The following is a 24,984-nucleotide window of genomic DNA, read 5'->3' as shown; positions in this document are numbered from 1 at the left end:
TTCATCGGGCCAGGCTCCCGACGCATCGGCGCGCAAACTCTTCATCGAGGTGTCCGTTCGGTCGCGCCGATGACAACTGCAAGTAGATACGGGCGCGGCAGTTTCGTTGTTGAATGCACAAACTTATTACGACCTTGGATCGCCCCCGTTGGCGCCAGTTTACCGGCGTCTCCGCGGTTATGGTAAACAGTTCATTCCCCTGTTGGGTCAATTCACTACCGACGTGACTTACAAATCACACTCGGCCTATTACTTTTATTGTTGTCAGGGATCCGAGCTCCGCTAACCTTTTTGGCCTGGATGCCTTTCAAGCTTTCGGTTTTTCTATCACTGACACCATACAGTTGGTCTCCGAAGACGTTCCCTATCAATCATTGGAATCTTTGATCTCAGACTTTCCAGATATTTTTGAGGAGGGCCTGGGGCGTGTTTCAGATTTTGAAGCTCACTTAACGTTGAAGGCGTCGGCTCGCCCGCGTTTTCTACGCGCGAGGCAGATCCCCTTGGCTCTCCGCCCTCAAGTAAAGGAAGAGCTAGACCGGCTGACAGCCCTAGGGGTCGTTCTTCCCATTTCTTCCTGTGAGTGGGCTTCGCCCCTCGTTATTGTAAGGAAGCCCTCGGGAAAATTACGTCTTTGTGGCGATTTCAAGGCCACCATTAATTCACAATTGGTGGTGGACACCTATCCTTTGCCTCGTGCTGATGAATTGTTCTCTGCCATGGCAGGAGGCCAATATTTTTCGAAAATCGATCTGTCGGAGGCTTATCATCAGATACCACTTGATGAGGACTCCAAACGGCTGGCGGTCGTCAACACTCCGTTTGGCCTTTACCAATACCAGCGGTTGGCCTTTGGAATATCCAGTACCCCGGCGATATTCCAGCGTTATCTCGAACATGTCACGTGGACAATCCCTCATTGTATTAATTACCTGGATGACATAATTGTCACAGGCCGCAGCACGAAGGAACACTTGCACAACCTTCGCACCCTCTTTCTCAAATTGAGGTCTGTGGGCCTGCGTTGCAACCTGCATAAGTCAACCTTCTTTCAACCGTCCATTGAGTATGTGGGCTACACCATATCTCGGCACGGCATCCAGCCACTAGGAAGTTTGGTCCAAGGTATCGTCAACCTTCCTCGGCCCGCTTCGCTGAAAGAGTTACAAGCTTTTTTAGGCAAGATAGCCTATTACCACCGGTTCATTCCCAGGGCTTCCACTATAGCCCACCCCCTGTACTGCCTTCTGCACAAGGGTGTTCCTTTTGATTGGTCGCCTGCATGTGAGCGAGCGTTCACCTTGTTGAAGGGCCTCCTCACGTCAGCCCCTTGTTTGGCTACTTTTGATCCCCATAAGCCGTTGATCCTGACTACAGACGCTTCGCAGTATGGGGTGGGGGCGATCCTGGCCCATCGCAATGCAGATGGTTCCGAGCAACCACTGGTGTTTGCGTCTAAAACGCTTAGTCCCGCGCAGGCCCATTAATCCCAGGTGGAAAAAGAGGCTTTGGCCATTGTCTACGCTGTTACCAAGTTTCAACCTTTCTTGTATGGCACGAAGTTTCAGTTAATCACTGACCATAAGCTGTTAATATCGTTATTTGGCCCCGCCTCTCAGATTCCGGATAGGGCGGCCCACAGACTACAGCGCTGGGCCTTGTTCCTCTCTAAGTAGCATTATGACATTCATTTTCGCCCTACAGGACAGCATGCCAACACCGACGCTCTTTCTCGTCTTCCAGTGGGCCCGGATCGTACGTTCGATCGAGAGGAGATTATGTGTTTTCATTTGGATGTGGCGACCCGCCAAGCGGTTGATGGCTTCCCGATCACTAGTTCTCGAGTCGCCAGGGTAACGGCGGCCCCCCTGCGGGTCTGGGGTAAGAATAGGCCCGAGGTATTCCTGCCTGTCGTACGAGGCGACTAAAAGGAGTTTCAACCGTTTCGGCCTTCCATGTGATGGTCCCCCTTGGGGTTTGACCTCCATATTTCAAAATTCTACTGAAGTACGAGCCTTTTGTGGAAGGACACCTTACGTGGTGTACCACTGGTCCTAAGTGCACTAAGACCTTGGCACTCAGCATTGCACCGGCGTTGTAACCGTACCCACTATTCCTCAAATTGGGCCTAAACGCCTGATGGGTTGTCCAAGTTACGCCCATAGTGCATCTCCATCTGCACCAGCGATCATGATGGACTTTCCATGGCACCTGAAATCCAGCACGGTAGCCAGCCCGTTGTGGTGGGGTCGTCATGTACCCTCTAGGTTGTAGCCTCCTGACAACACAAGGATCGTACTGCCGATACCTGAGCTGCACCCTCCCCACGTCGGCCAAGGAGTAGATGCCCGTCTCCTTGGGGCATCAGGACTCCCGGCAATGGTCATCCTGCCAGGTGGCCCTTGCTGCGGCTGGGTGGCGCCCGTGGGGAGAGCCCCTGGTCGGAGTGGGTGGTATCGGGGCGGACGTTTCGCAGATGAAACGTCAACACGTATCAGGTCGCTCTGCGGCCGAGTCTTTCAAAAGAAAAGGTACCGTTTCTGGTCCTGGTTCTCCTGCCCTTTCCCCCTTGGCCACTCCATGGGAGGAGGGACAGGCCCGCCGGCTTGGGGCGAAGTACTTCCCCTGCTATTTGGTCTGTTCTCGAACCGATGGGGGCACATTCGCCACCTCCAAGCCCATGTTCTTTGTTCAGCACATTGAGGACATCTTCGGGGAAATCGAGGCTCTCAGCAAGATGCGTTCAGGGTCCGTTCTTATCAAGACCACCTCCGCCACAAAGTCGGCAGCGCTCCAGGCGTGCGACCGCCTAGGGGACATCCCAGTATCCATTGTCTCACATCTGGCACTAAATAGGACGCAGGGGGTTATTTTTCATCGTGACCTCCTGCTACAATCTGATGAGGAGCTCAGGGCCAACCTGGAGCGCCGAGGCGTGCATTTCGTCCAGCGAGTCCAGCGTGGCCCCAAAGACCATCGCATCGACACCGGGGCCTTTATCCTCGCCTTCGAGGGGGACGTTCTCCCAGAGAAGGTAAAGGTGATGTGCTACCGGTGTGACGTGCGACCTTACGTCCCACCTCCTATGCGCTGTTTTAGGTGTTTGCGCTTTGGGCACATGTCGTCACGGTGTGAGGCTGAGCCCCTTTGTGGCGATTGTGGACGTCCTCTTCGTGAGGAACATACATGCACACCACCACCTCAGTGCATTAATTGTCCGCATATCAGAAGGAGAAGAAGATACAAGAAATCAAAACTTTGAATCGGCTCTCTTATTCTGAGGCCCGGAAGAAGTACGACCGCCTCCATCCCGTGCCATTGACCACTTCGTTTGCCTCATTTGTGTCCACTCCTTCCGCGGTATCCTCACCCCTATCCTGTCCCCCCTCCGCCTCCTCTGCCCATCAGGGGGCTCTGCCTCCGCCTCCCAAATCCCTCCCTTCCAAATCCTCCTCCACCGTGGCCCCCACCCCCTCTGCCCCAGGGGCCACCCTTCCTCCTCCTCCTCCCCCCACGCCACCTGAGAAGTGATCCTCTTCTCAGGCGTCCATCGGGGAAACGTTCTGGACCCCAGCTTCCGAGGTCCGGCGTTCCAAAACGGACCCCGCGCGTGAGGACCTTCTTCGGGTCCAGCCCACCATCCCTGTGCCTCCTCGGCCTTCCAAGAAGGCCTCCAAGAAGAAGTCTCTATCCCCCTCTCCACCCTGGCGCGTTTCGTCTGACGCTCCATCCGTGAGTCGCTGCTCCCGGCCGTCCTCAGTTTCGTCGGGACGCTCTGCTGCCAGGCGCTCCGCCAGCCTTTCGTCGGCAAATGATGCGGCCCCTCCTACACAACCAGGGACAGCGGCCGCAGCTGGTGACGAGTCGATGGAACCGGATCCGCCTCCCGTCGGTTGTAGCGTTGTTCCCTCACAACCTGGCCCTCCGCGGCCGTCGAGGTGACCAGCTCTTCCCCCGTCTCGTTCCCCCAACTTTTTGACTAGCGATGGCGTTGTTTCATTGGAACATAAGAGGTATTCGATCTAATCGGGAGGAATTACAACTGCTCCTCCGCCTGCACTGTCCGCTCATCCTTGGTCTCCAGGAAACCAAGTTGCGCCCGACTGACCGTATTGCCTTTACCCACTATACCTCGGAGCGGTATGACCTCACCGCTGTGGACGGTATCCCAGCTCATGGTGGGGTCATGTTGCTCGTTCGGGACGATGTCTATTACCATCCCATCCCATTGACCACCCCACTCCAAGCAATAGCTGTCCGCATTACTCTTTCTGCTTTTACTTTTTCAGTTTGTACCATCTACACTCCACCGTCATCTGCTGTTAGTTGGGCTGACATGATGCACCTGATCGTTCAGCTTCCCCCACCGTTCTTATTGTTTGGCGACTTCAATGCCCATCATCCCCTTTGGGGCTCTCCTGCATCCTGTCCAAGAGGCTCACTCTTGGCGGATGTCTTCAACCATCTCAATCTTGTCTGCCTCAGTACCAGCGCCCCGACTTTCCTCTCGGACTCTACTCATACCTACTCCCACTTGGACCTCTCGATCTGTTCTACCACTCTTGCCCGTCGGTTCGAGTGGTATGTCCTTTCTGACACCAATTCGAGCGACCACTTCCCCTGTGTCGTTCGTCTCCTGCACCACACCTCATCCCCACGTCCTTCGAGCTGGAACATACTGAAAGCTGACTGGGGACTTTACTCCTCCCTGGCGACCTTTCTGGACCACGATTTTCCCAGTTGTGACAGTCAGGTCGAATACCTCACGGCTGTTATCATCAATGCTGCCGAACGTTCCATTCCTCGTACTACTTCTTCTTCACGTCGCGTTTCCGTCCCCTGGTGGAACGAGGCTTGTAGGGACGCTATCCGTGCTCGACGACGTGCTTTACGCACCTTTCGCCGCCATCCTACGTTGGCGAATTGTATTGAATACAAACGACTCCGAGTGCAATGCCGTAGAGTCATCAAAGACAGCAAAAAAGCTTGTTGGGCCTCTTTCACCAGCTCCTTTAACAGTTTTACTCCCTCTTCCGTCGTTTGGGGTAGCCTGCGCCGGCTGTCGGGCATTAAGGCCCACTCCTCGGTACCTGGCCTGACCTCAGGTAATGAGGTCCTTGTTGATCCTGTGGCTGTCTCCAACGCCTTTGGCCGCTTTTTCGCCGAGGTTTCAAGCTCCGCCCATTACCATCCTGCCTTCCTTCCCAGGAAAGAGGCAGAAGAGGCTCGGCGACCTTCCTTCCACTCGCTGAATCTGGAAACTTATAATGCCCCCTTTACTATGCGGGAACTCGAACGTGCGCTTGCACTGTCCCGGTCCTCTGCTCCGAGGGCAGATGCCATTCACGTTCAGATGCTGGCACACCTTTCTCCGGCGGGCAAAAGCTTCCTTCTTCGTACCTACAATCGCGTCTGGACCGAAGGTCAAGTCCCCATGCGTTGGCGTGACGCCGTTGTTGTTCCTATACCCAAACCCGGGAAGGATAGACACCTTCCTTCTAGTTACCGCCCCATTTCTCTTACAAGCTGTGTCTGTAAGGTGATGGAGCGCATGGTTAATGCTCGGTTAGTCTGGATTCTTGAATCTCGACGACTACTTACTAATGTCCAATGCGGCTTTCGTCGCCGCCGATCCGCTGTTGACCACCTTGTGACCTTGTCGAAGGCGCCAAACGGTAGCCGTGTTCTTCGACTTGGAGAAGGCTTATGATACCTGTTGGAGAGGAGGTATCCTCTGCACTGTGCACAGGTGGGGCCTACGCGGTCGCCTGCCCCTTTTTATTGATTCCTTTTTAGCGGATCGAAAGTTTAGGGTACGTGTGGGTTCTGTATTGTCTGACGTCTTCCTCCAGGAGAACGGAGTGCCTCAGGGCTCCGTCTTGAGCATAGCCCTTTTTGCCATCGCGATCAATCCAATTATGGATTGCATTCCACCTAATGTCTCAGGCTCTCTCTTTGTCGATGACTTCGCGATCTACTGCAGTGCCCAGAGAACATGCCTCCTGGAGCGCTGTCTTCAGCGTTGTCTAGACAGCCCTTACTCATGGACCGTGGCAAATGGCTTCTGGTTCTCTGAAGAGAAGACGGTTTGTATCAACTTTTGGCGATATAAAGCGTTCCTTCCGCCATCCTTACATCTCGGTCCCGTTGTTCTCCCATTCGTGGACACAACTAAGTTTCTAGGGCTCACGTTGGACAGGAAACTGTGTTGGTCTTCACATGTCTCTTATTTGGCGGCCCGTTGTACACGTTCCCTTAATGTCCTCCGAGTTCTTAGTGGTTCATCTTGGGGAGCGGATCGCACTGTGTTGCTTCGCTTGTATCGGTCCATTGTCCGATCGAAGCTGGATTATGGGAGCTTTGTCTACTCGTCCGCTCGGCCATCCCTCTTACGCCGGCTCAACTCCATCCACCATCGGGGGATACGTCTTGCGACCGGAGCCTTCTACACTAGTCCTGTCGAGAGTCTTTATGCTGAAGCTGCCGAGTTACCATTGACCTACCGGCGCGACGTACTGCTGTGTCGGTATGCCTGCCGGCTGTTGTCTATGCCCGCCCACCCCTCTTACAAGTCCTTCTTCCCCGATTCTCTCGACCGTCAGTACGGGTTGTATGTGTCTGCCCTGCTGCCCCCCGGAGTCCGCTTCCGTCGCCTGCTTCGAAAATTGGATTTTGCCCTCCCTACCACCTTCAGAGAGGGTGAGAGCCCGACACCACCTTGGCTCCAGGCTCCGGTTCATATTTATCTCGACCTCAGCTCACTCCCGAAGGAGGGTACTCCGGCTGCAGTGTATTGCTCACGGTTTGTCGAACTTGGTGCTCGACTTGCCGGTCACACCTTTATTTACACCGATGGCTCCAAAACTGACGATGGCGTCGTCTGTGCCTTTGTCGTCGGGGCCGCCACCTTTAAATACCGGCTCCTCGACCAATGTTCCAGCTTTACGGCCGAGCTTTTTGCTCTCCATCAGGCCGTTCAGTATGCCCGCCGCCACCGCCATTCATCGTATGTACTCTGCTCTGACTCACTCAGTGCTCTTCAGAGCCTTGGAGCTCCCTATCCGGTCCATCCCTTGATTCAACGGATACAGCAGTCCCTCCATTCTTTCGCTGATAATGGTGGTTCTGTCAGCTTTCTGTGGGTTCCCGGACATGTAGGAGTGCCTGGGAATGAGGCTGCAGATGCTGCAGCCAAGGCTGCAGGCCTCCTGCCTCGGCCAGCCTCCCATTGTGTCCCGTCATCTGACGTTCGTGGGGATGTATGTAAGAGGCTTGTGTCATTGTGGTGGGATGCTTGGTCATCCCTCCAAGGAAACAAGCTCCGGGCAGTAAAACCGCTCCCAACTGCTTGGACAACATCCTCCCGACCATCTCGGCGCGAGGAGGTCCTTCTGACCAGGTTGCGGATTGGGCATTGCCGGTTTAGCCACCGCTACCTGCTCTCCGGTGACCCAGCCCCGCAGTACCCTTGTGGTCAGGCATTAATAGTGCGCCATGTTTTATTGTCGTGTCCCCGTTTTAGTCAATTTCGTGTTGTCTTGTCCCTGCCATCTACTTTACCGGATGTTTTAGCTGATGATGCTCGTATTCTGCGTTTTATAACGTTAACTGGCTTGTCCAAAGACATTTAACCTTTTTACTTATTTTATCTGCATCTTTGTCAGGTCCTTCTGGTGTCCCCCCGTCCCCTTGAGTTTTAGCAGATTCCATGTGCTCTAACACCAGTGACTGGGCGCTAATGACCTCAGCAGTTGAGCGCCCTTAAACCCTACCAAAAAAAAAAAAAAAAAAAAAAAAAGGGAAACGGCGGCTGACCCAGTTCTCCGGCAAGTAGTTCGCCTCATTCAGCACAGCAGGGGTAGTCTTCCCGCCCTCCGGGCCAGGCCTCGGACCCTCTTCGTAATTATTTTCTTCTACGAGACCGCATCTCGGTCTTGGAAGGAGTTCTCCTTCTGGCTACCGATAATACAGCTCCTCGCATGGTTGTTCCTGCAGGTTTACGAATGGAGGTCCTCACGTTATTACATGCGGGGTACTGGGGTGTTTCCCGTACTAAAACCTTGGCTCGCAGACATGTGTACTGGCCTGGTATTGACAGAGAAATTGAGCACTTGGTGGCCGCCTGTTCCCAGTGTGCGAGCCAACAAGCATCTCCCAGGGCAGCGTTCTCTTCATGGCCGCCGGCAACCCAAGCATGGGAACGTGTTCACATCGATTTTGCGGGCCTGTTTCTCAATGGCTTTTGGCTCATTGTCATTGATGCTTATTCCCGATTCCCATATGTGGTTCGCTGCTCCTCAACCACTTCAGAAGTTGCAATCCAGGCACTAGCAAAAACCTTTTCTGTGGTCTGCCAATCACCCTGGTCTCGGACAATGGACCGCAGTTTATTTCTCAGACCTTCCAGGATTTTTGTAGGCGCTTCGGTATTCGGCACGTTTGCTCTCCCCCCTTTCATCCACAATCGAATGGGGAAGCACATTTAAGACGCAGATGAAAAAGTATGTGCACGAATTTCCTGCAGAGGAAGCATTGACTTTTTCTTGACGGCATACCGGACCACGCCAATGGGAGAACGCAGCCCCCCAGAGCTCCTCCATGGGCGTCAACGTAGGACTCTGCTGCACCTCCTCCGGCCTGGTCCTCGCCAGTCATCACAAAACGGAGTGCCTGGCTTTCCACTGGGTATGGCAGTCTGGGCTCGTGGGTTTGGTCGCAATCCACGTTGGATACCGGCGGTGGTCCTGCGCCAACATGGCCGCCGGCTCTATACCTTGCAGGCGGGGTACCGGGTGGTACGTCGTCACCAAAATCAGCTATGTCCACATTCGGGCACCCTCCCTCCGACCTCTCGGACACCGGCTTCCCTATTGCCGGCACCGGTGTTGGTTTCACAGGGGATGTTACCTCCTCTCCCTGCTGTGACTCTGCCGCACTGTGATGGTTCTCAGCCTTGGCAGCCTCCAGTAGCTCCAGCACTGGCATCACCATCATTCAAGATGCCCCAGCGAGAGCCGGCCCCCCTAGCAGGCTCGGTTTCTCAGGAGGCTGGTTCACCTGGGGTCGTCCCTTCCCCTTCGTCCCCGCCACTGGGTCTTGCCCCTCCCGAGGTGGAACAGGATCCAGCGTTCGCCAGCTTGTTGCCCGTTCTGTCCCGGGCTCCGGTTGTGGGACGACGGGGGCCTCTTCGTGTGGGTCACTTCCAGCCGTATTCGTAGGTTCCGGCTCGAGGGTTGGCAGATCCCCTCGACTCCGGCCATCCAATGGATGTGGAGGTCATCGCTCCGGCCCAACGCTCCACCTTCTGACGCAGTGGATCACAGTGGCTGCACCCCCCGAAGGAGTACGAGTGCCGTAGCCACCAGAAAGATCGCGGGAGGCGCACATTGGCACGGCGCGTCACGGATGGTAGTTGCTCCAAGTAGAGTCCCGTCCACCAGAGGGCACGCGAGAATTCGGACGCGACCTCTGCCGGCATAACAACAACAACAACAACTCCAGCAACACGGGCTGGGCCCAGCAGTTCACATCGGGCAGGTCTAGCAGACAGTTCCCGGCCTACACTAGGTGAAGTGCGACGGAAACGTGAATCGTGTTACTACAGGTGTCTTTTGCTTATGCGGAAACTAACATTGTTGGATATTTTTACATCTGGTGTTAATTTGTTGTTGTCTATCCATCTGTATATATGCGTGAGTGTTTCTTCAGCTTTGTCCTTTAGTACACTTCATGATGTTTCACTGGTTGGAATGTTACTGTCATCAGCTGACAAAAATTTGTTCACCATGTTTGACAATCTTGGGAAAAATCATTGATATGTATCAAGAAGAGCATTGAGCCAAGCACGCTTCCTTGAAGGACTCCAATGTTATTGTATTCTGAGTCAATATCTCTACCCATTGCACTCTGTTTTTTTAGATATGAATGAAACTACTTTATTTGCTATTGCTCTTATACCTAGAGCTTCCGGTTTATTTAACTGTATTTATTTACTGTATTGAAGGTTTTACAAAGGCAAGGAAGATGCCTGTAATAAGATCTCCTTTATGTTGTGCTTCTAGAACATGTATAAAATGAGCTATAGCTGGTTGTGTGCTTTTACTAGGCCTGAGCCCAAATTGTTCTTTACACAAAAATTGTACTTCAGTTAGCCCATGAGTCTAATTTTCATTATGGTTTCCATTACATTTGAAAATAATGATGTTAAAGAGAGATCCTCAGCCCAATCCCAGAATGCATCAATGAATTAGAGTATCTTGTACAAAAGTGGTAAAACACCCAAGATTATGGAAAGTACAATAAGTGTAAATTATTTTAATCTATTGCTCAGTAAATAGTTGTATAATAATACTAGTGATGTAATATAATTATGTTGTACAGTTATACAAATATCATGTTTACAACATTCACAACAGCTGTATTTATGAGAAAATAAAATAAAATAATTTGTATATGTAAAAGTGAGCTATCCCTTAGATGTAATCTTTGTTACAGGCATGGAAATTTTAGGTGGAAAATGGCGAATGATTGTGTCGACCTTAAGTCATATTCCATTTAGTCTGGGGCATATGTCAATGGTTGGATTTGCCTACTTTGCAAGAGATTGGCATAATTTTCAACTTCTGATTTCCTTACCATCTGTGGTGCTACTCTTTTACTGGTGGTAAGTAGCTAGTATAAATTTTTCATAATGCACAGAATCTGTAAGCTAGCATCAATATGTAACTTGAGACTCAAAATAATTTAGACTTAATGTATGTTCACAGTTAAGTTATGCTTTAACTAGTCTGCAATTTTTTGATTCAATTCTATTTAGTCCAAACTGTGATGCATGCAGTTTCTCTCTCTCTCTCTCTCTCTCTCTCTCTCTCTCTCTCTCTCTCTCTCTCTCTCTCTCTCTCTCTCTCTCTCTGGGACAAAGCATTTATTGCTAGATTGTTAGCATACTGACACTAAAATGGCTAGATTGTATTGCTCTTAAGTGTAGAGCTGGGTGCAGTCATTTGTGTAACATGATATCTCAGCAGTGTACCTTGCTATCGTCTTAATGTGATACCTGTAGATTTAGTGCCTTCTCTACATTGCACCTCCTGTATACTCATAACTCCCAAGGTCTTCAGGCCTCCCCTCACTACCTCCTGGTGTACATCAGTGGATGGTGTGGTGGAGAATGGGGGGCAGAAGGGGGGGGGGGGGCTGAATGGTGAACACAACCTCTAGCCCTTTTTGCTTCAACCCCGTCTGGTGTGGAAGTCACTCTTGGCTGACGTTGTGGCTTCAGTTGGCTGAGTGCTGGGCCCGACACTTTACTGAGAGGAAAGCCACTGTCTCTATTGATCAGGCTGCCGGGCCACTAATATTTCAGTAGCTTCATTTACAACACAGTCCCAAGCATTTGGCATTCGGTGATGGCATCCTACACACCAATCCACCTGCCACGGTGTGCGTCCTGGTCATGAGGGAATGGGTGGAGAATGGTAAGAGTATACAGGAGACACAAAGGCTACAGGTATCATTTGAAGACGACAGCAAGGTACACAATTATTTGGTGAACTGTTCAACTTGTTTCCGCAAATTTTAGAGAGATGGCCTTAATGTGTTAACAGGCTGACTGCCTCACCCAGGTTTTTGTAAGTGATCTACCAGTCACATTTCCCTGTGTTTTTCTTTTTTAGCTGTTCTATGGTAATACTTCTGGTTTAATCACACATATAGCACCTTTCACCCTCCTCCATTCTATTAAGGCCTGTGTGAGAGAGTGATTGTGTGGGTTAATGTGAATGAGGTGGGAGTGAGTGAGTGGAGTGAGTGAATGAGTGTCATTTTATAGGTTTCCTTCTCACAGTGTGACAGAAGTTTTAGTCTTCACTTCTTTTAATAAACTACTACTACTACTACAAGGTACACTGTTAAAATTTCGTGTTATGTAAGCACATGACTGTACACCAGATACTAACTGTTTAAGATCAAACATTAAAATAAATGATGGTACAGAAAATTTTGAACTATTTAACTACATCTTGTGAAATTTATTTACTGAAGAAAATTGCATGATGAAGCCTCCTTTCAATAGTAATGTGTGTAAAAATGCTTAAAATTTAAACAAGTGATTGCAGAATCCAAAGTGAACTAAAGTTTCCCATTGTAGGTAGAGTATTTGAGGCAGCAGGTTACTTACTGTGTTTAATATCACCTATACAAATCAAATTGTCTTTCATCTAGTAGATGTTGATTATTTATTTCTGGATATGAAGTCTAGCTGTACTGCAAAAAGTGTTCTTAAATATAAACCCAAACGTGTTTCAATAGCTTTGTGCCACCATCAATGGGTAGTTTTGAAAATGTTGGTTTTGAAAATATGAACATGTTTTAGGTAATAATTATTCTAACAAAATAAGGACTACAAATAGCTTTTGTCTCTTATCATTACCGTAATATTTCTACACTATTGAGTTGTATAGGACCTATATACATTATTTGATACTGGTAGATTGTCATCTGCTATTAAATGATGTTATTGTGAGTTTGGTTGGTGAGTTAACAGATCAATTTCTCTCTAAACGGAATTTTGTTCTGTTAAATTCTAACTTTATTATAGTAGTCATAACTTAAAAGATGTTTACATTTTTAATAGGCAGACCCAATATCCAGTAATTTTGTGTGCAAACATGTCTACTGTAACAAAAAAATTAATTTATTGTTTTTCCCTGAGACAATAGAGAAACCCACTTTATGTGAAAAATGGCACAGGTGGTTTCATGTTTTAAAAAAGGTACAGGGGACATATTCATATCAGTACCTCTTCCCTTGTTGTCAATTTATTTCAGACCTATGCAGTGTGTGTTAAGGCAGTTTTGTTCTTTTTAAATTTTTAGTTTCAATAACATTTTTAAGAATCAAAGTGGTATTTGCAAGAAATGATTGAAACTCAGATTGCTCTTTCCTTTTCCAGTCACAAGACCCTTAAGGCTGTATGTAGACAGTAGAGTATTTCTTGACTTTCAAAATGCTTTTGAGGCAGATCTAACCTGCTGCCTTGCAAACAAAATGTGTTGTTCTGCCATATTATACCACAAGTGAGAAGGACTGAAGTCCTAACACTTACTGGCAACCAGAACTTCGTACATTACCCTAACTAGAGAGATGTCATGAGAAGTGAAAGTAGCTCATGAAAGTACAATAGAACTACTACTGTTTGATGTAGACACTAAAACCCCATTTTTGTGTTCCTGAATTTCATGTTTCCCAAATTTTATTTTGATTTTTTGTCACAACAGAAGTCCTATTCTATCAATACAAGTTTTGCCATAATTAACAATTCCATGTTACAAAATTTCCCACATTTTAACTTTTCATTGACATTATCACAACCTTTAACATTGATTTTCATACAGATTTCTGCAAAAGGCGGTTTGTATTCCTGCTCAAAGTCAGCCGTGGAACAAAGCAGAAAATGCAGACTGTATGCAAAGTTATTGATCATGTAACAGTGTGGTAAGCACTGTTGTTGTATTGGGTCCTAGCTGCCTGTATTATAGGTCCATAGTGTTTGGAAGGTTGGGAATGTATGCTGAGTCACTGCCTTAATGATAATCATGATCTGATGATAGTGACCCTAGTAGTGACCTTCCTTTTGTTCACTGTATTGTATTGCAACAGCTTTAATTTAATTTCTCAGTCATTTATACAAATAAACACCATTTTTGAAGATGGCTGTCTCTGTAATTGTCATTGTTACTTCAGTGTCAGATTTTCTAATCTGAACTTTGCACACAGTCTTGGGTTGGGAAGACCTGATGTCAGATGTAAACATTCCTCCTGAAGGTGCTCCACAACATAATGACAATTTCTCCCTCTTTTTCACCCAGGACATACCTGAACTGACTGGCCTCCTTGTCGAAAATAAGCTGTAAATTTTGTGCCTATTGTTCTCTGTTTATGAAGACTGCCAACTTTAGTTTTCTAACCAATGTTGTGTTACAAGTTTTATTTACCATTATTTTGTAATGTTTATCAATAACAAGTCTCACATAAGAACATAAATATATTTTTAATGTGGTTTCACAAAAGAGTGGAGCTAATTGCTGTTAGAAAGAAACAAAAACAATTACTGCAATTAATTCAGATTTATTTAATGGGCAAAATTGAAATTGTTTTAATTTCACATTTTCTATAATATAAATAGAAGAGCAGTAAGAGTACGGTAATTTATTTATTTTCACTTGCTGTGCTTCCTATGCTTTTTCTGTATTTATGCTTTTGTGGATCTGTCCTTGGAAAACTGTAGAAAGGGGGTGTTAATATATTTAAATGGCACGGTAGACAAGATCTGTAGGTCTTTTGAATTGTTTGCAGATAATACAGTTAAATATGTGGAGGAACTGTTATTAGTATATTACCATGAAATGCAGACACAGGCTGCTTTTGTAGGAAAGATCAGCAGCAGACAAGGATTCACAGCAAAAACTCAAGGAAATGTGATTTATTTGTGAAAGAGGTCCATAAAAATATGGTTAGTTGATGCTGGGACATATTTCATCATTTTAGTATCCTTGGAAAGTTGTATTAATAAAATATAGGAGTGTAAGGGAAAAATCAGTATATTATCAACTCTTCCAATAAGCATGAGAATGTTACCAAATTGTTCAATAATCTCTTGGCTATTTTATATAAAAGCTTACTTCCAACATCGTGAGAGCGGAATTCCAGAATGGGATGCAGAGTTTACTACTTCCTCCAAAAGTACTTCATGCATAATGACCATGAAAGTAAAATTGGAGAAATGTGAATTCACTCACCAGAATGTAGCAGCCATCAGTGAATGGAATATGAAGAGGGAATGACTATACAAATACAATACGTATCCTCAGCTTCAAACATACGTTTTTTTGCAGTCTACAGACATAAATGATTCAGTTGGGAATGATTTCATAAAGCCATTGTATTCTTTCTGAAGCATGCTGGTCCACAACTGTTTACCTGGTCCTTGGCATCCTGGGCACTTACACTGGGATAAAATGAACATTTGAGCTAGTCCACACATGTCCCATTGGGGGCTAATCTGCTGGGCGTGGGATTCTCTCAGCATCAGTCTATAGTTCGTAGAGACCCATACTACTTTGGCGGAGCATTGTCTGTTGAGAAATGGCACTGCAATACTGTCACATGAGAGGTAACATGTGAGGATGCAGGATGTCTGTGACATACCATTGTCATCAGAGTTCCCACAATCACTACCAGCTACCCACACCATTGACACCAGGAGTAACACTGCTATACCTCCCAGAAACATCGGAAGAATGAAACCTCTCTAGGGTCACCGCCATACTCACCAATGATGCTCATCCAGGGTTGGACATATCTGCACTGTATCACTGAACACAATGTGACATTATTCATAAACATTCCATGCTTCCCAGTTGTGGCTCTACAGCAAATGCAGCTGCTTGGGTTTTGATGTTAATGGATGGTAATTCCCAAGCATGACTGCTGCTAGTCTCCAACCAACAGTGCCGGATGACATAGAATGTTGCAGAATGTCCCCCATTAATGGTTCTCAGATGGAGGCACAGATTTGAAAGAGTTAAAATGTGCTTGATGCACAATACAGTGAACCTCTGCTGTTGTGGACAGATGTGAACAACAGTAATCTTAACAAGTATGCCTGGTCTTATGTTCTCATGCAGTGCGATACTGGGCCCCTACCACATCCAAATGCTCACAAATATGGGTATTACACAATTTGACCACATTTGGAGACCCAAAACAATGCCACTTTCAAACACTGACAAGTGCTTATAATACTGTCTCACATATACAAGCTGCACCACTGTATCCACCACACTAATAATTCAACATCTGAAATTGTTCACACCACTTACACATCATGCTGGGCTTGGTAACAACATTAATCGTGAAGAACACTAATGCACACTGGTGGCCATTCTACCTGTCACAGAGAATTGCCACTGTAATTTTCATACCAGCCAAATGGTGTGTACATTTAAGAAGTTACATTGACATCTGACCATGTCTTTTGGGGCTGCGCTGTATTATCTAGGCATCGTGCCTACCATGTGGGTTTGTCATTTATACAGCAGAAGTTACACATCTTAATGTATTTAGCAAATGATTTATATTTCTGTTCTTAAACCTAATGTTTATATTGATACCATCAAATATTAACATTCTGTAATCTTTATGTTTGAGTAGTAAGGGGAAATCCTTGGAGATGTAAGAGTAATATGTGACTCGGATATGTTCTTATTGTTTTTATCCTGCTTCTGTTTGTCTAATTATCCTTTTTTACTGTATGAAAGAAAAATGATCTATATCTAACACAACTTTAGAGTCAGAAAAGAAATCTAGGTTATACTTTCATTCTTTTTTTGAATGAGAGTTCTGGAACATTTTGTTTATCATACAGAAATGCAAAAGTTACAATTTCATGCACAAAATCAGTAGACTGGAAACCAGCTAAATTAGGCAGACATTCTGAAGTGAACCACAAAATGTGATGAGACAAACATGACAGAAATATTATCTTATCTAAAGATTTTGCAATTTTGCAGCTTGTTCTCATGTATTAGAACAATATGTAAGCATTACTCTATGCAATATGCTGTAGCCTCAATCACAGAAACTTATATGTAACTCAAAAAAACTGACAGTAAGCATACTACTACTACTACTACTACTACTACTACTACTACTACTACTACTACTATTTATACTACTTATACTTCAAATACTTAAACTGCTGCAGCTGCTTAATGATTATTGTATTAATTACATTAATGTGTGGTGTTTGTTCTTTTGGACATGTTTGAAGGAACACTTCATGCATGCACATAATTGATACATCTCGATGGGCTATGAATCCCCAACCATCAGTGCGGGTGCACATTTATGTTACACCTCGAACAGGAACCTGCTATTAGTGAGCACAGAGGACATGGAGAGTGACAGCAGATAAGTGGTGGTACTAGATGGGAATGTGGGTTGGTCAGGGAGTGTTCCAAGATAGCCAGCACATTTACTATTAACACTGTGTGGGGGGGCACAGTGGTTAACACAACTGCCTAGTAAGCAGGATGTGCCAGGCTTGAGTCCCGCACATTTTCACTCGTCGCTGCCAATTCCACGTAAAGTCCCAGTGCAGCTGATATCATCTGTTGCTTCCTTTTCCTTTCGTTTCTCCTCCCTTTACCATCAGTTTACATAACATTGTATTAATGCCTGGTAACGCCGCTGCAATACAAGAACTGTCCAGTCAGAAAAAAAAAAAAAAAAAAAAAACTGAAGAAAGAGACCAGTTCACTGTGCAGATAGCTGACATTGAATACATTGGATTGTGCAAAACAAACTCATACACAAAAATTAGAACAAATGTGTGCAGTATAGGACAATAATTCTGAAGTAGTCAGTGATGGTCAGCTTATGATAAAAGTAATTTAATGTTCCTATGCAGTATTGTACAGTCACAAAAAAATAACCTTTTGAAGCTTCAGTGGCATCCATAAAATTTCAAATTTAGTGCGCATTTGAGTAACAAATATTGGCTATTACTAGGAGAATTGGAATTAAGAGTGCAAAATGGATATGGAATAGTGAAGCTTACTGCAGAACGTCATCTGAAATATGCTAGTATCTCAGTCTTCATTAGTAAAAAACTGAAATTGAACAACAGAATTATAGATGTAGCTAAGTTCTATAGTAAATCTATTTTTGGGACTGTAAATATACTGTTTCCAAGAACCAAAATTACAGTTGTATTGCCAGCTGCTGTGGCCAAGCAGTTTTAGGTGCTTCAGTCTGAAACCACGTGACCGCTACGGTCGCAGGTTCGAATCCTGCCTCAGGCATGGATGCGTGTGATGTCCTTAGTTTAGTTAGGTTTAAGTAGTTCTAAGTTCTAGGGGCTGATGACCTCAGATGTTATGTCCCATAGTGCTCAGAGCCAATTTGAACAGTTGTATTTATACATTGATGAGCCAAAACATTTAACATTGACCACTACCCACTGCCCATCTAAATGCCATCAGGCACCAATGCGGGCACACAATGCAGTAAGGAAAATATATAAGTGGAAAAGTGAATAGGGAATTATTGTATCTATAATGTGGACTGCAAATAGGGACATCCATTGTCATTATTCACTTTGACCAAGAGCACAGTGTTACAGCCTGGTGCCTGAGAATGAGCATATTGGAGATGGAGAAGCTGGTCATCTGTTTGTATGCAATTGTCCTGAGCATCTATGGAACACCTCATACTGTAGCCCTCAATTTAGTGACAGTGTTGTTATTTGACACAAATTTCTTTAACAACAAATTAAAATTGTCAATTAGTCCTCAAAACCAAAAAGTTAATACCTCTTAGTAGAACTTGATATTAGCCAAACAGGATTTCTAAAACATAGTTCTTAATAAAATCCTAGAACTATTAGTATGTTACGCATGCATTATTAAATCTGATGTTAAACAAAACTGCATTAAGCCTAGTAGGGAGGAACCACACATTCATAATTTGTAGCACTATGCACACTGTAAACAGTTTCAGAAGTTGCTTTCCATTGATAGAGGTGAATTGGGTAAGAGCAGCCAAGGAAGGATGGCCACTGTGCAGCCTTATATCTGTTTTTTTTTTTTTTTTGGGAGCAGAGGCATCCTTATGGGATGTGACAGGTCCAGTGATTCAACCGTCATTGAGGCCACATCGTCATCTACGGGCATGCCCTTCAACTTACAGTAACAGATTAGTAGGTGGCTAGCATCTGTACTGAGTGAGGTAACAAAGTGGTTAGCACACTGGACTCTCATTCGGGAAGACAATGGTTCAAACCCGCGTCCGGCTGTCCTGATTTAGGTTTTCTGTGATTTCCCTAAATCACCTCAGGCAAATGCCGGGATGGTTTCTTTGAAAGGGCATGGCCAACTTCCTTCCCCATCCTTCCCTAATCTGATGGGACTGATGACATCGCTGTTCAGTCTCCTCCCCCAGATCAACCAACCAACCAGTCCACCAATTAGCCTCTGTGATGCAGTAGTGGTGTGCTGTGATGTCATTGTGACAGTGAACTGCTCAGTGAGGGAGGCTGCTGATTGAAAAGATGCAATCAGAGTTGGTTGCAGTGCTGGCGCAGCATCCTACTTGTTGTAGCCAACAACAGCACATGCCACCCTTGCTGTTCTGTCATGGATCCCCATATTCACCATGAAACTTATGAGAGAAATGAACCTGACACTTTGTAGGGATGCATTTGTTGCCAATACCAATGGTACATGATGCTGACTGGAGGGCTGATTTTAACTTCTGAATAGCCCAGTGGCACTCCTCAGACCATTGAAAAGGAATTTCCTTTTCATGGAGGGAGACAATTTAACAAGAGGTCTGTTCAGGCTGCCTACTGAATAAATCATACATCATAATTCACTTTCCCTAAAAATATTTGAGATCTTTATGAATTTAGGCACAGGCATATTCTGAATAGCCCATCACACTTTTCATAGACAAAAGACCTTCTTCACTGAAGATATAATCTAAATAATTGGTTGAAAGTTGGCATGTTTTGTAGAGTTACACTTACGACCTTTCTGTGCAAGGAGTGCAAAAACCAGACATAAATTTCACAAATATTCTCCCGGTCCTGTGAAATGTGCCCAAGATATCATCAAGATAACTGACACAACATGGAATTTTGTGTGTTAAAGTAGCCTCTGGAGTGTGATGTAGGCACTAGGGACACCAAAAGGCAACCTGTTATGTTGTTGTAGTCTGAGCAGTATGTTCAAAACTAAAATCTTCCTTGAGTCTTCATCAAGATGCAACTGAAAATATAAGTTTAGAGAAAAGTTCATCCTTATGAGACAAGAGATTGGGGACAACGTCTGTTATTCTTCTAGTGTAGTTCAATCTTAACATCATCTTTAATGGCCAAAAGAATTGGGTGAGCTTTATGAAATCATGGACTGGCTATTGGCTTCAGGATAATGTGGGTCTAGAAGTCCACAGCTTTCCCAAACCAAGATCAAGCAGTAATGCAGATTGTGTACAAGTGAATCAATAATCGAATAGGGCACCAAAAGGCTGATGGAGTGTACCTCATGATGTACTAAGAGTACAGTGACTAAATATGCACAGAAGCAAAGAAAAAAGTTCTGCATTTTCACATCTTACAGGGTTACTAAACCTGATATCTGCATGTGATGATAACATCAAAAATTACTGACTCACCTTCCTGTTAGCCTGTGCAACTGCGTGCCTGAAATATGGATTGGTACTGGGCACTTCCATACTCCCTTACGTCGATCATCAGGCATCAGCAGCTTGGTAGTATCAGTGGCCCTGTGCACAGTCATCTTATTGGATTTGAGCTGATGGTCATTAAACAAACATAACTGGCTACCACCAAAAAAATTAAAGTGATTAGGATAGATAATACTTTTTATTTATATCAGGAAAATCAGTAAGAAGAGCCCGATAACATTGGTACAGTTTCCATTCTAGGTGCTTCATTTGCAAGTTCACTGATCTGGCTGAAAAGATGTCTTGTAAGTCTTGCTCTTCTTTGTAGCTCTAATTGTTGACTGGTGGGAGCTTTAAGTGAATTTTAAATAACTTTACAGAACACATTTAAAATCAATGATAATTTTCTTATTCTTTATTTTCACCATCATTGACGATAGGTTTTATATACCTATAAACCTCACACTTGTGACATTACACATCAGAAAACTACATAGACAATGAAAAGTTTAACCAAATTTAACATGTGGCAATAATTCATTGTCTATACTCGATAAAGTTTTTAAAAGCAGCGCTCAGGCTGGAACAATTAATGTAAACCCAATTGTTAATTGACTATCTGATAATGATGCACAATTAGCAGAAGTAAAAAAATTTGCACCTTACAGCTCTGAGGCATGTTCATAGAATGCAGTGAGGCTTATTAATGATGCCAAGATACAATGTTTTAAGAATAAGTTGAGATGTGCTATGGGACATGGTGTATATGGTAAGAGATGCTAATGTGAAAGTCATTGTATTCCATGCTAAATTTGTGTCAATATTCAAGAGCTTTCCCTAAAAAAAAATTTTAAAAATAAAATAAAAAATAAAGAGATCTCATAAATTTTTTTTTAATAGTAAGCCATGGACAACTAAAGGAATTAAAATATCATGTAAGAGGAAAAGGGAAATTTATATAATGACCATAAAAAGTCAGGATCTGATGTTACTTGCATTCTACCAAAAATACTGTGTTATTTTAAGGAAAGTCATTAAAATGTCTACAAATATGTTTATAATTGCAGAACTTAATAATGCAGGTAAAAAAATTAAAATCATTTGAGATAATGTGAAATTGGAGACAGGACAACCATTCAGTTTATAAGATACTGTCACGACTAAACTGAATACCAGTATTTTGACTGGTAATTTCCAAGTTGCAAGTATTTTTAACAGTAACTTCCTAAATGTCACAGCAGAAACAGGATTAAATGGTTCAGCTGAAGAAGCAAGAGAATATATTACAACTGTCTTTCCACAAAACTTCCTGCCACTGGAAGTAAAACTACTGTCAAACACGGAAATTTATGAAATTATACAAGTTCTCAAGAACAAAAGCTCTTATGTTGTTGATGGAACTTCAAAGAGAATTCTTAAGAGTGGTACCAACTTAATAAGTAATGTTCTTAGTGATATATGTATTGCATCATTGGCACAGGAATTTTTTTTTAGAACAGTTTAAAATATGCTATTGTTAAACCTCTTTGTAAGAAAGGTGGCAAGAAAGATTTAAGCAATTGTCCTGCAGTTTCCTCACTGTCTTTTTCCAAAATATTCAAAAAAGTAATTTACTCAAAGAGTGGTTTCACAGTTATGTAGAAACAGTTTCCTTAGCGCATCACTCACAGTTGATAGTTTTACAAACAACTGGTTTGAATCATGCTTAACAAACAGTGCAAAAGGTTGTGTTGTGTAATTCGGACAATGCTGGAAAGGGAGAAAATTTTAGTGGTTAAAGAGAAATCAGTGTGCCCCACAGTGTTCAGGTTTGTGTCCACTCCTATTCCTTGAATATGTGAATGACATTCCACTTAACATTCATCTAGCAGAATTGGTACTTTTTACAGATGATATAGTGTTACTAAAAGTCCCATTAGAGAGAAAGCATCAGAAGTTATTAATGATGTTGTTCAAATAATTAAGTGGTTCCCTCAAATTTTGAGAAAACACACTATACTTAGTTCTGTACAACAAATAATATGAACAGGAATCTGTAAACAGAGTAGAAGGTTCAGATTTTTTGGTGTGCATATTGATGAAAACTTGGACTGGAAGAAGTAAATTACTGAGTTTCTCAAAAAATTAAGTTCAACTACTTTTGCTCTTTGTATAATTACTATGCTTGGAAGAAAACAAATTGATCTCCTTACGTACTTTGCACATTCCTACTCAATAATGTCTTCTTGGATAATTTTCTGGGGCAACTCATTGCTCAGAAAGTATTAATTGTACAAAAAGCAAGCATTAGAATAATATATGATGTTCACTCACAGTCCTCTTGTAGATATCACTTTAAACAGTTGTGTTTTAACTGCACCTTCACAACATATCCATTTGCTAAAGAAATTAATCATAAATCCAGTTGCTATCTGAGACTACTAGTCAAGTGGAGTTGTTCCAGTATTTACATCCACTGTCTCTGTCCTCAACAAATTGTTCTAGACACTGTATGTGCAGTCTGTTCCTACTACAAATGTCCCAAGATCTTCCATGTTTAGCCCTGTGCACCTAGTCATGAGCTGGTGTTCTGTTCTTAGTGCAGTGCTCCTAGTGCTCAGTCTGGGCTTTATTCCCCATGTCCACATTTTCAGTTCTTCTTTTTCTTGACTTCTGTTGCTGCAACCATTGCAGTTTTAGCAACTCCAGTGCATGATCACAGGTTTTGTTGAGTTGGTACCCCATATCAGGATTCATGTAGTATTCTGCAAGCTTTATCTGTACTGACTTGGGGCTTGTGTCAGAACTGTATTTTCCATTGGTCATGGTATGATTAAGTTACAGATTGTGCTTGTCAGTGGTCAGTTTAGTTGCCTGTATCAGCTAGGTGTGCCTCTGATGTTCTTGGCATCTGATGTCCACTGTCCTAGCTGTTTGGCCAATGTAGAACATGCCACATTATTAAAGTATATTACAAATTCCTGGTTTTCATAAACCAAGGTTATCTTTCTCATTTCCCAGTAGTCCTCTTATTTTGGTAGGTGGGCAGAACACACTTCATGTTGTCCTTCATTAGAATCTTTTTTATCTTGGGAGAAATAGATCCCATATAGGGCAGTTAAGCCACAGTCTTTGCTTCATCTTGCTCTTCTTCTGTATCATGTGGCAGAGTTACTAGTTGAAAGGCTTTCTGAAACTGTTGGATGGTGTATCCATTTTTGCAGAAGACTGAGCATAGATACTCCATTTCTGATGTCAAACTATCTACATCTACATCTACATTGATACTCCGCAAGCCACCCAACGGTGTGTGGCGGAGGGCACTTTACGTGCCACTGTCATTACCTCCCTTTCCTGTTCCAGTCGCGTATGGTTCGCGGGAAGAACGACTGTCTGAAAGCCTCCGTGCGTGCTCTGATCTCTCTAATTTTACATTCGTGATCTCCTCGGGAGGTATAAGTAGGGGGAAGCAATATATTCGATACCTCATCCAGAAACGCGCCCTCTCGAAACCTGGCGAGCAAGCTACACCGCGATGCAGAGCGCCTCTCTTGCAGAGTCTGCCACTTGAGTTTATTAAACATCTCCGTAACGCTATCACGGTTACCAAATAACCCAGTAACGAAACGCGCCGCTCTTCTTTGGATCTTCTCTATCTCTTCCGTCAACCCGACCTGGTACGGATCCCACACTGATGAGCAATACTCAAGTATAGGTCGAACGAGTGTTTTGTAAGCCACCTCCTTTGTTGATGGACTACATTTTCTAAGCACTCTCCCAATGAATCTCAACCTGGTACCCGCCTTACCAACAATTAATTTTATATGATCATTCCACTTCAAATCGTTCCGCACGCATATTCCCAGATATTTTACAGACGTAACTGCTACCAGTGTTTGTTCCGCTATCATATAATCATACAATAAAGGATCCTTCTTTCTATGTATTCGCAATACATTACATTTGTCTATGTTAAGGGTCAGTTGCCACTCCCTGCACCAAGTGCCTATCCGCTGCAGATCTTCCTGCATTTCGCTACAATTTTCTAATGCTGCAACTTCTCTGTATACTACAGCATCATCCGCGAAAAGCCGCATGGAACTTCCAACACTATCTACTAAGTCATTTATATATATTGTGAAAAGCAATGGTCCCATAACACTCCCCTGTGGCACGCCAGAGGTTACTTTAACGTCTGTAGACGTCTCTCCATTGATAACAACATGCTGTGTCCTGTTTGCTAAAAACTCTTCAATCCAGCCACACAGCTGGTCTGATATTCCGTAGGCTCTTACCTTGTTTATCAGGCGACAGTGCGGAACTCTATCGAACGCCTTCCGGAAGTCAAGAAAAATAGCATCTACCTGGGAGCCTGTATCTAATATTTTCTGGGTCTCATGAACAAATAAGGCGAGTTGGGTCTCACACGATCGCTGTTTCCGGAATCCATGTTGATTCCTACATAGTAGATTCTGGGTTTCCAGAAATGACATGATACGCGAGCAAAAAACATGTTCTAAAATTCTACAAGAGATCGACGTAAGAGATATAGGTCTATAGTTTTGCGCATCTGCTTGACGACCCTTCTTGAAGACTGGGACTAACTGTGCTCTTTTCCAATCATTTGGAACCGTCCGTTCCTCTAGAGACTTCCGGTACACGGCTGTTAGAAGGGGGGCAAGTTCTTTCGCATACTCTGTGTAGAATCGAATTGGTATCCCGTCAGGTCCAGTGGACTTTCCTCTATTGAGTGATTCC

The 24,984-nt window shown here is 44.4% G+C and overlaps 1 protein-coding gene across 2 annotated transcripts in view; it reads left to right on the top strand.

Annotated features, from left to right (window-relative positions):
* LOC124721693 (organic cation transporter protein-like) overlaps window positions 1-24,984 on the top strand; it is a 403,851-nt gene that overhangs the window by 295,387 nt on the left and 83,480 nt on the right. For both annotated transcript variants that reach the window (XM_047246773.1, XM_047246772.1), the window contains exon 5: window positions 10,495-10,663. In XM_047246773.1, the coding sequence (XP_047102729.1) occupies window positions 10,495-10,663 (169 nt within the window). The remainder of the gene's footprint in view (window positions 1-10,494; window positions 10,664-24,984) is intronic.

Source organism: Schistocerca piceifrons, chromosome X (assembly GCF_021461385.2).
Source record: "Schistocerca piceifrons isolate TAMUIC-IGC-003096 chromosome X, iqSchPice1.1, whole genome shotgun sequence".
NCBI classification, from domain to species: Eukaryota; Metazoa; Arthropoda; class Insecta; order Orthoptera; family Acrididae; genus Schistocerca; species Schistocerca piceifrons.
The sequence above is the reverse complement of the archived record's forward strand: the minus strand, read 5'-3'. Positions and strand labels throughout refer to the sequence as shown.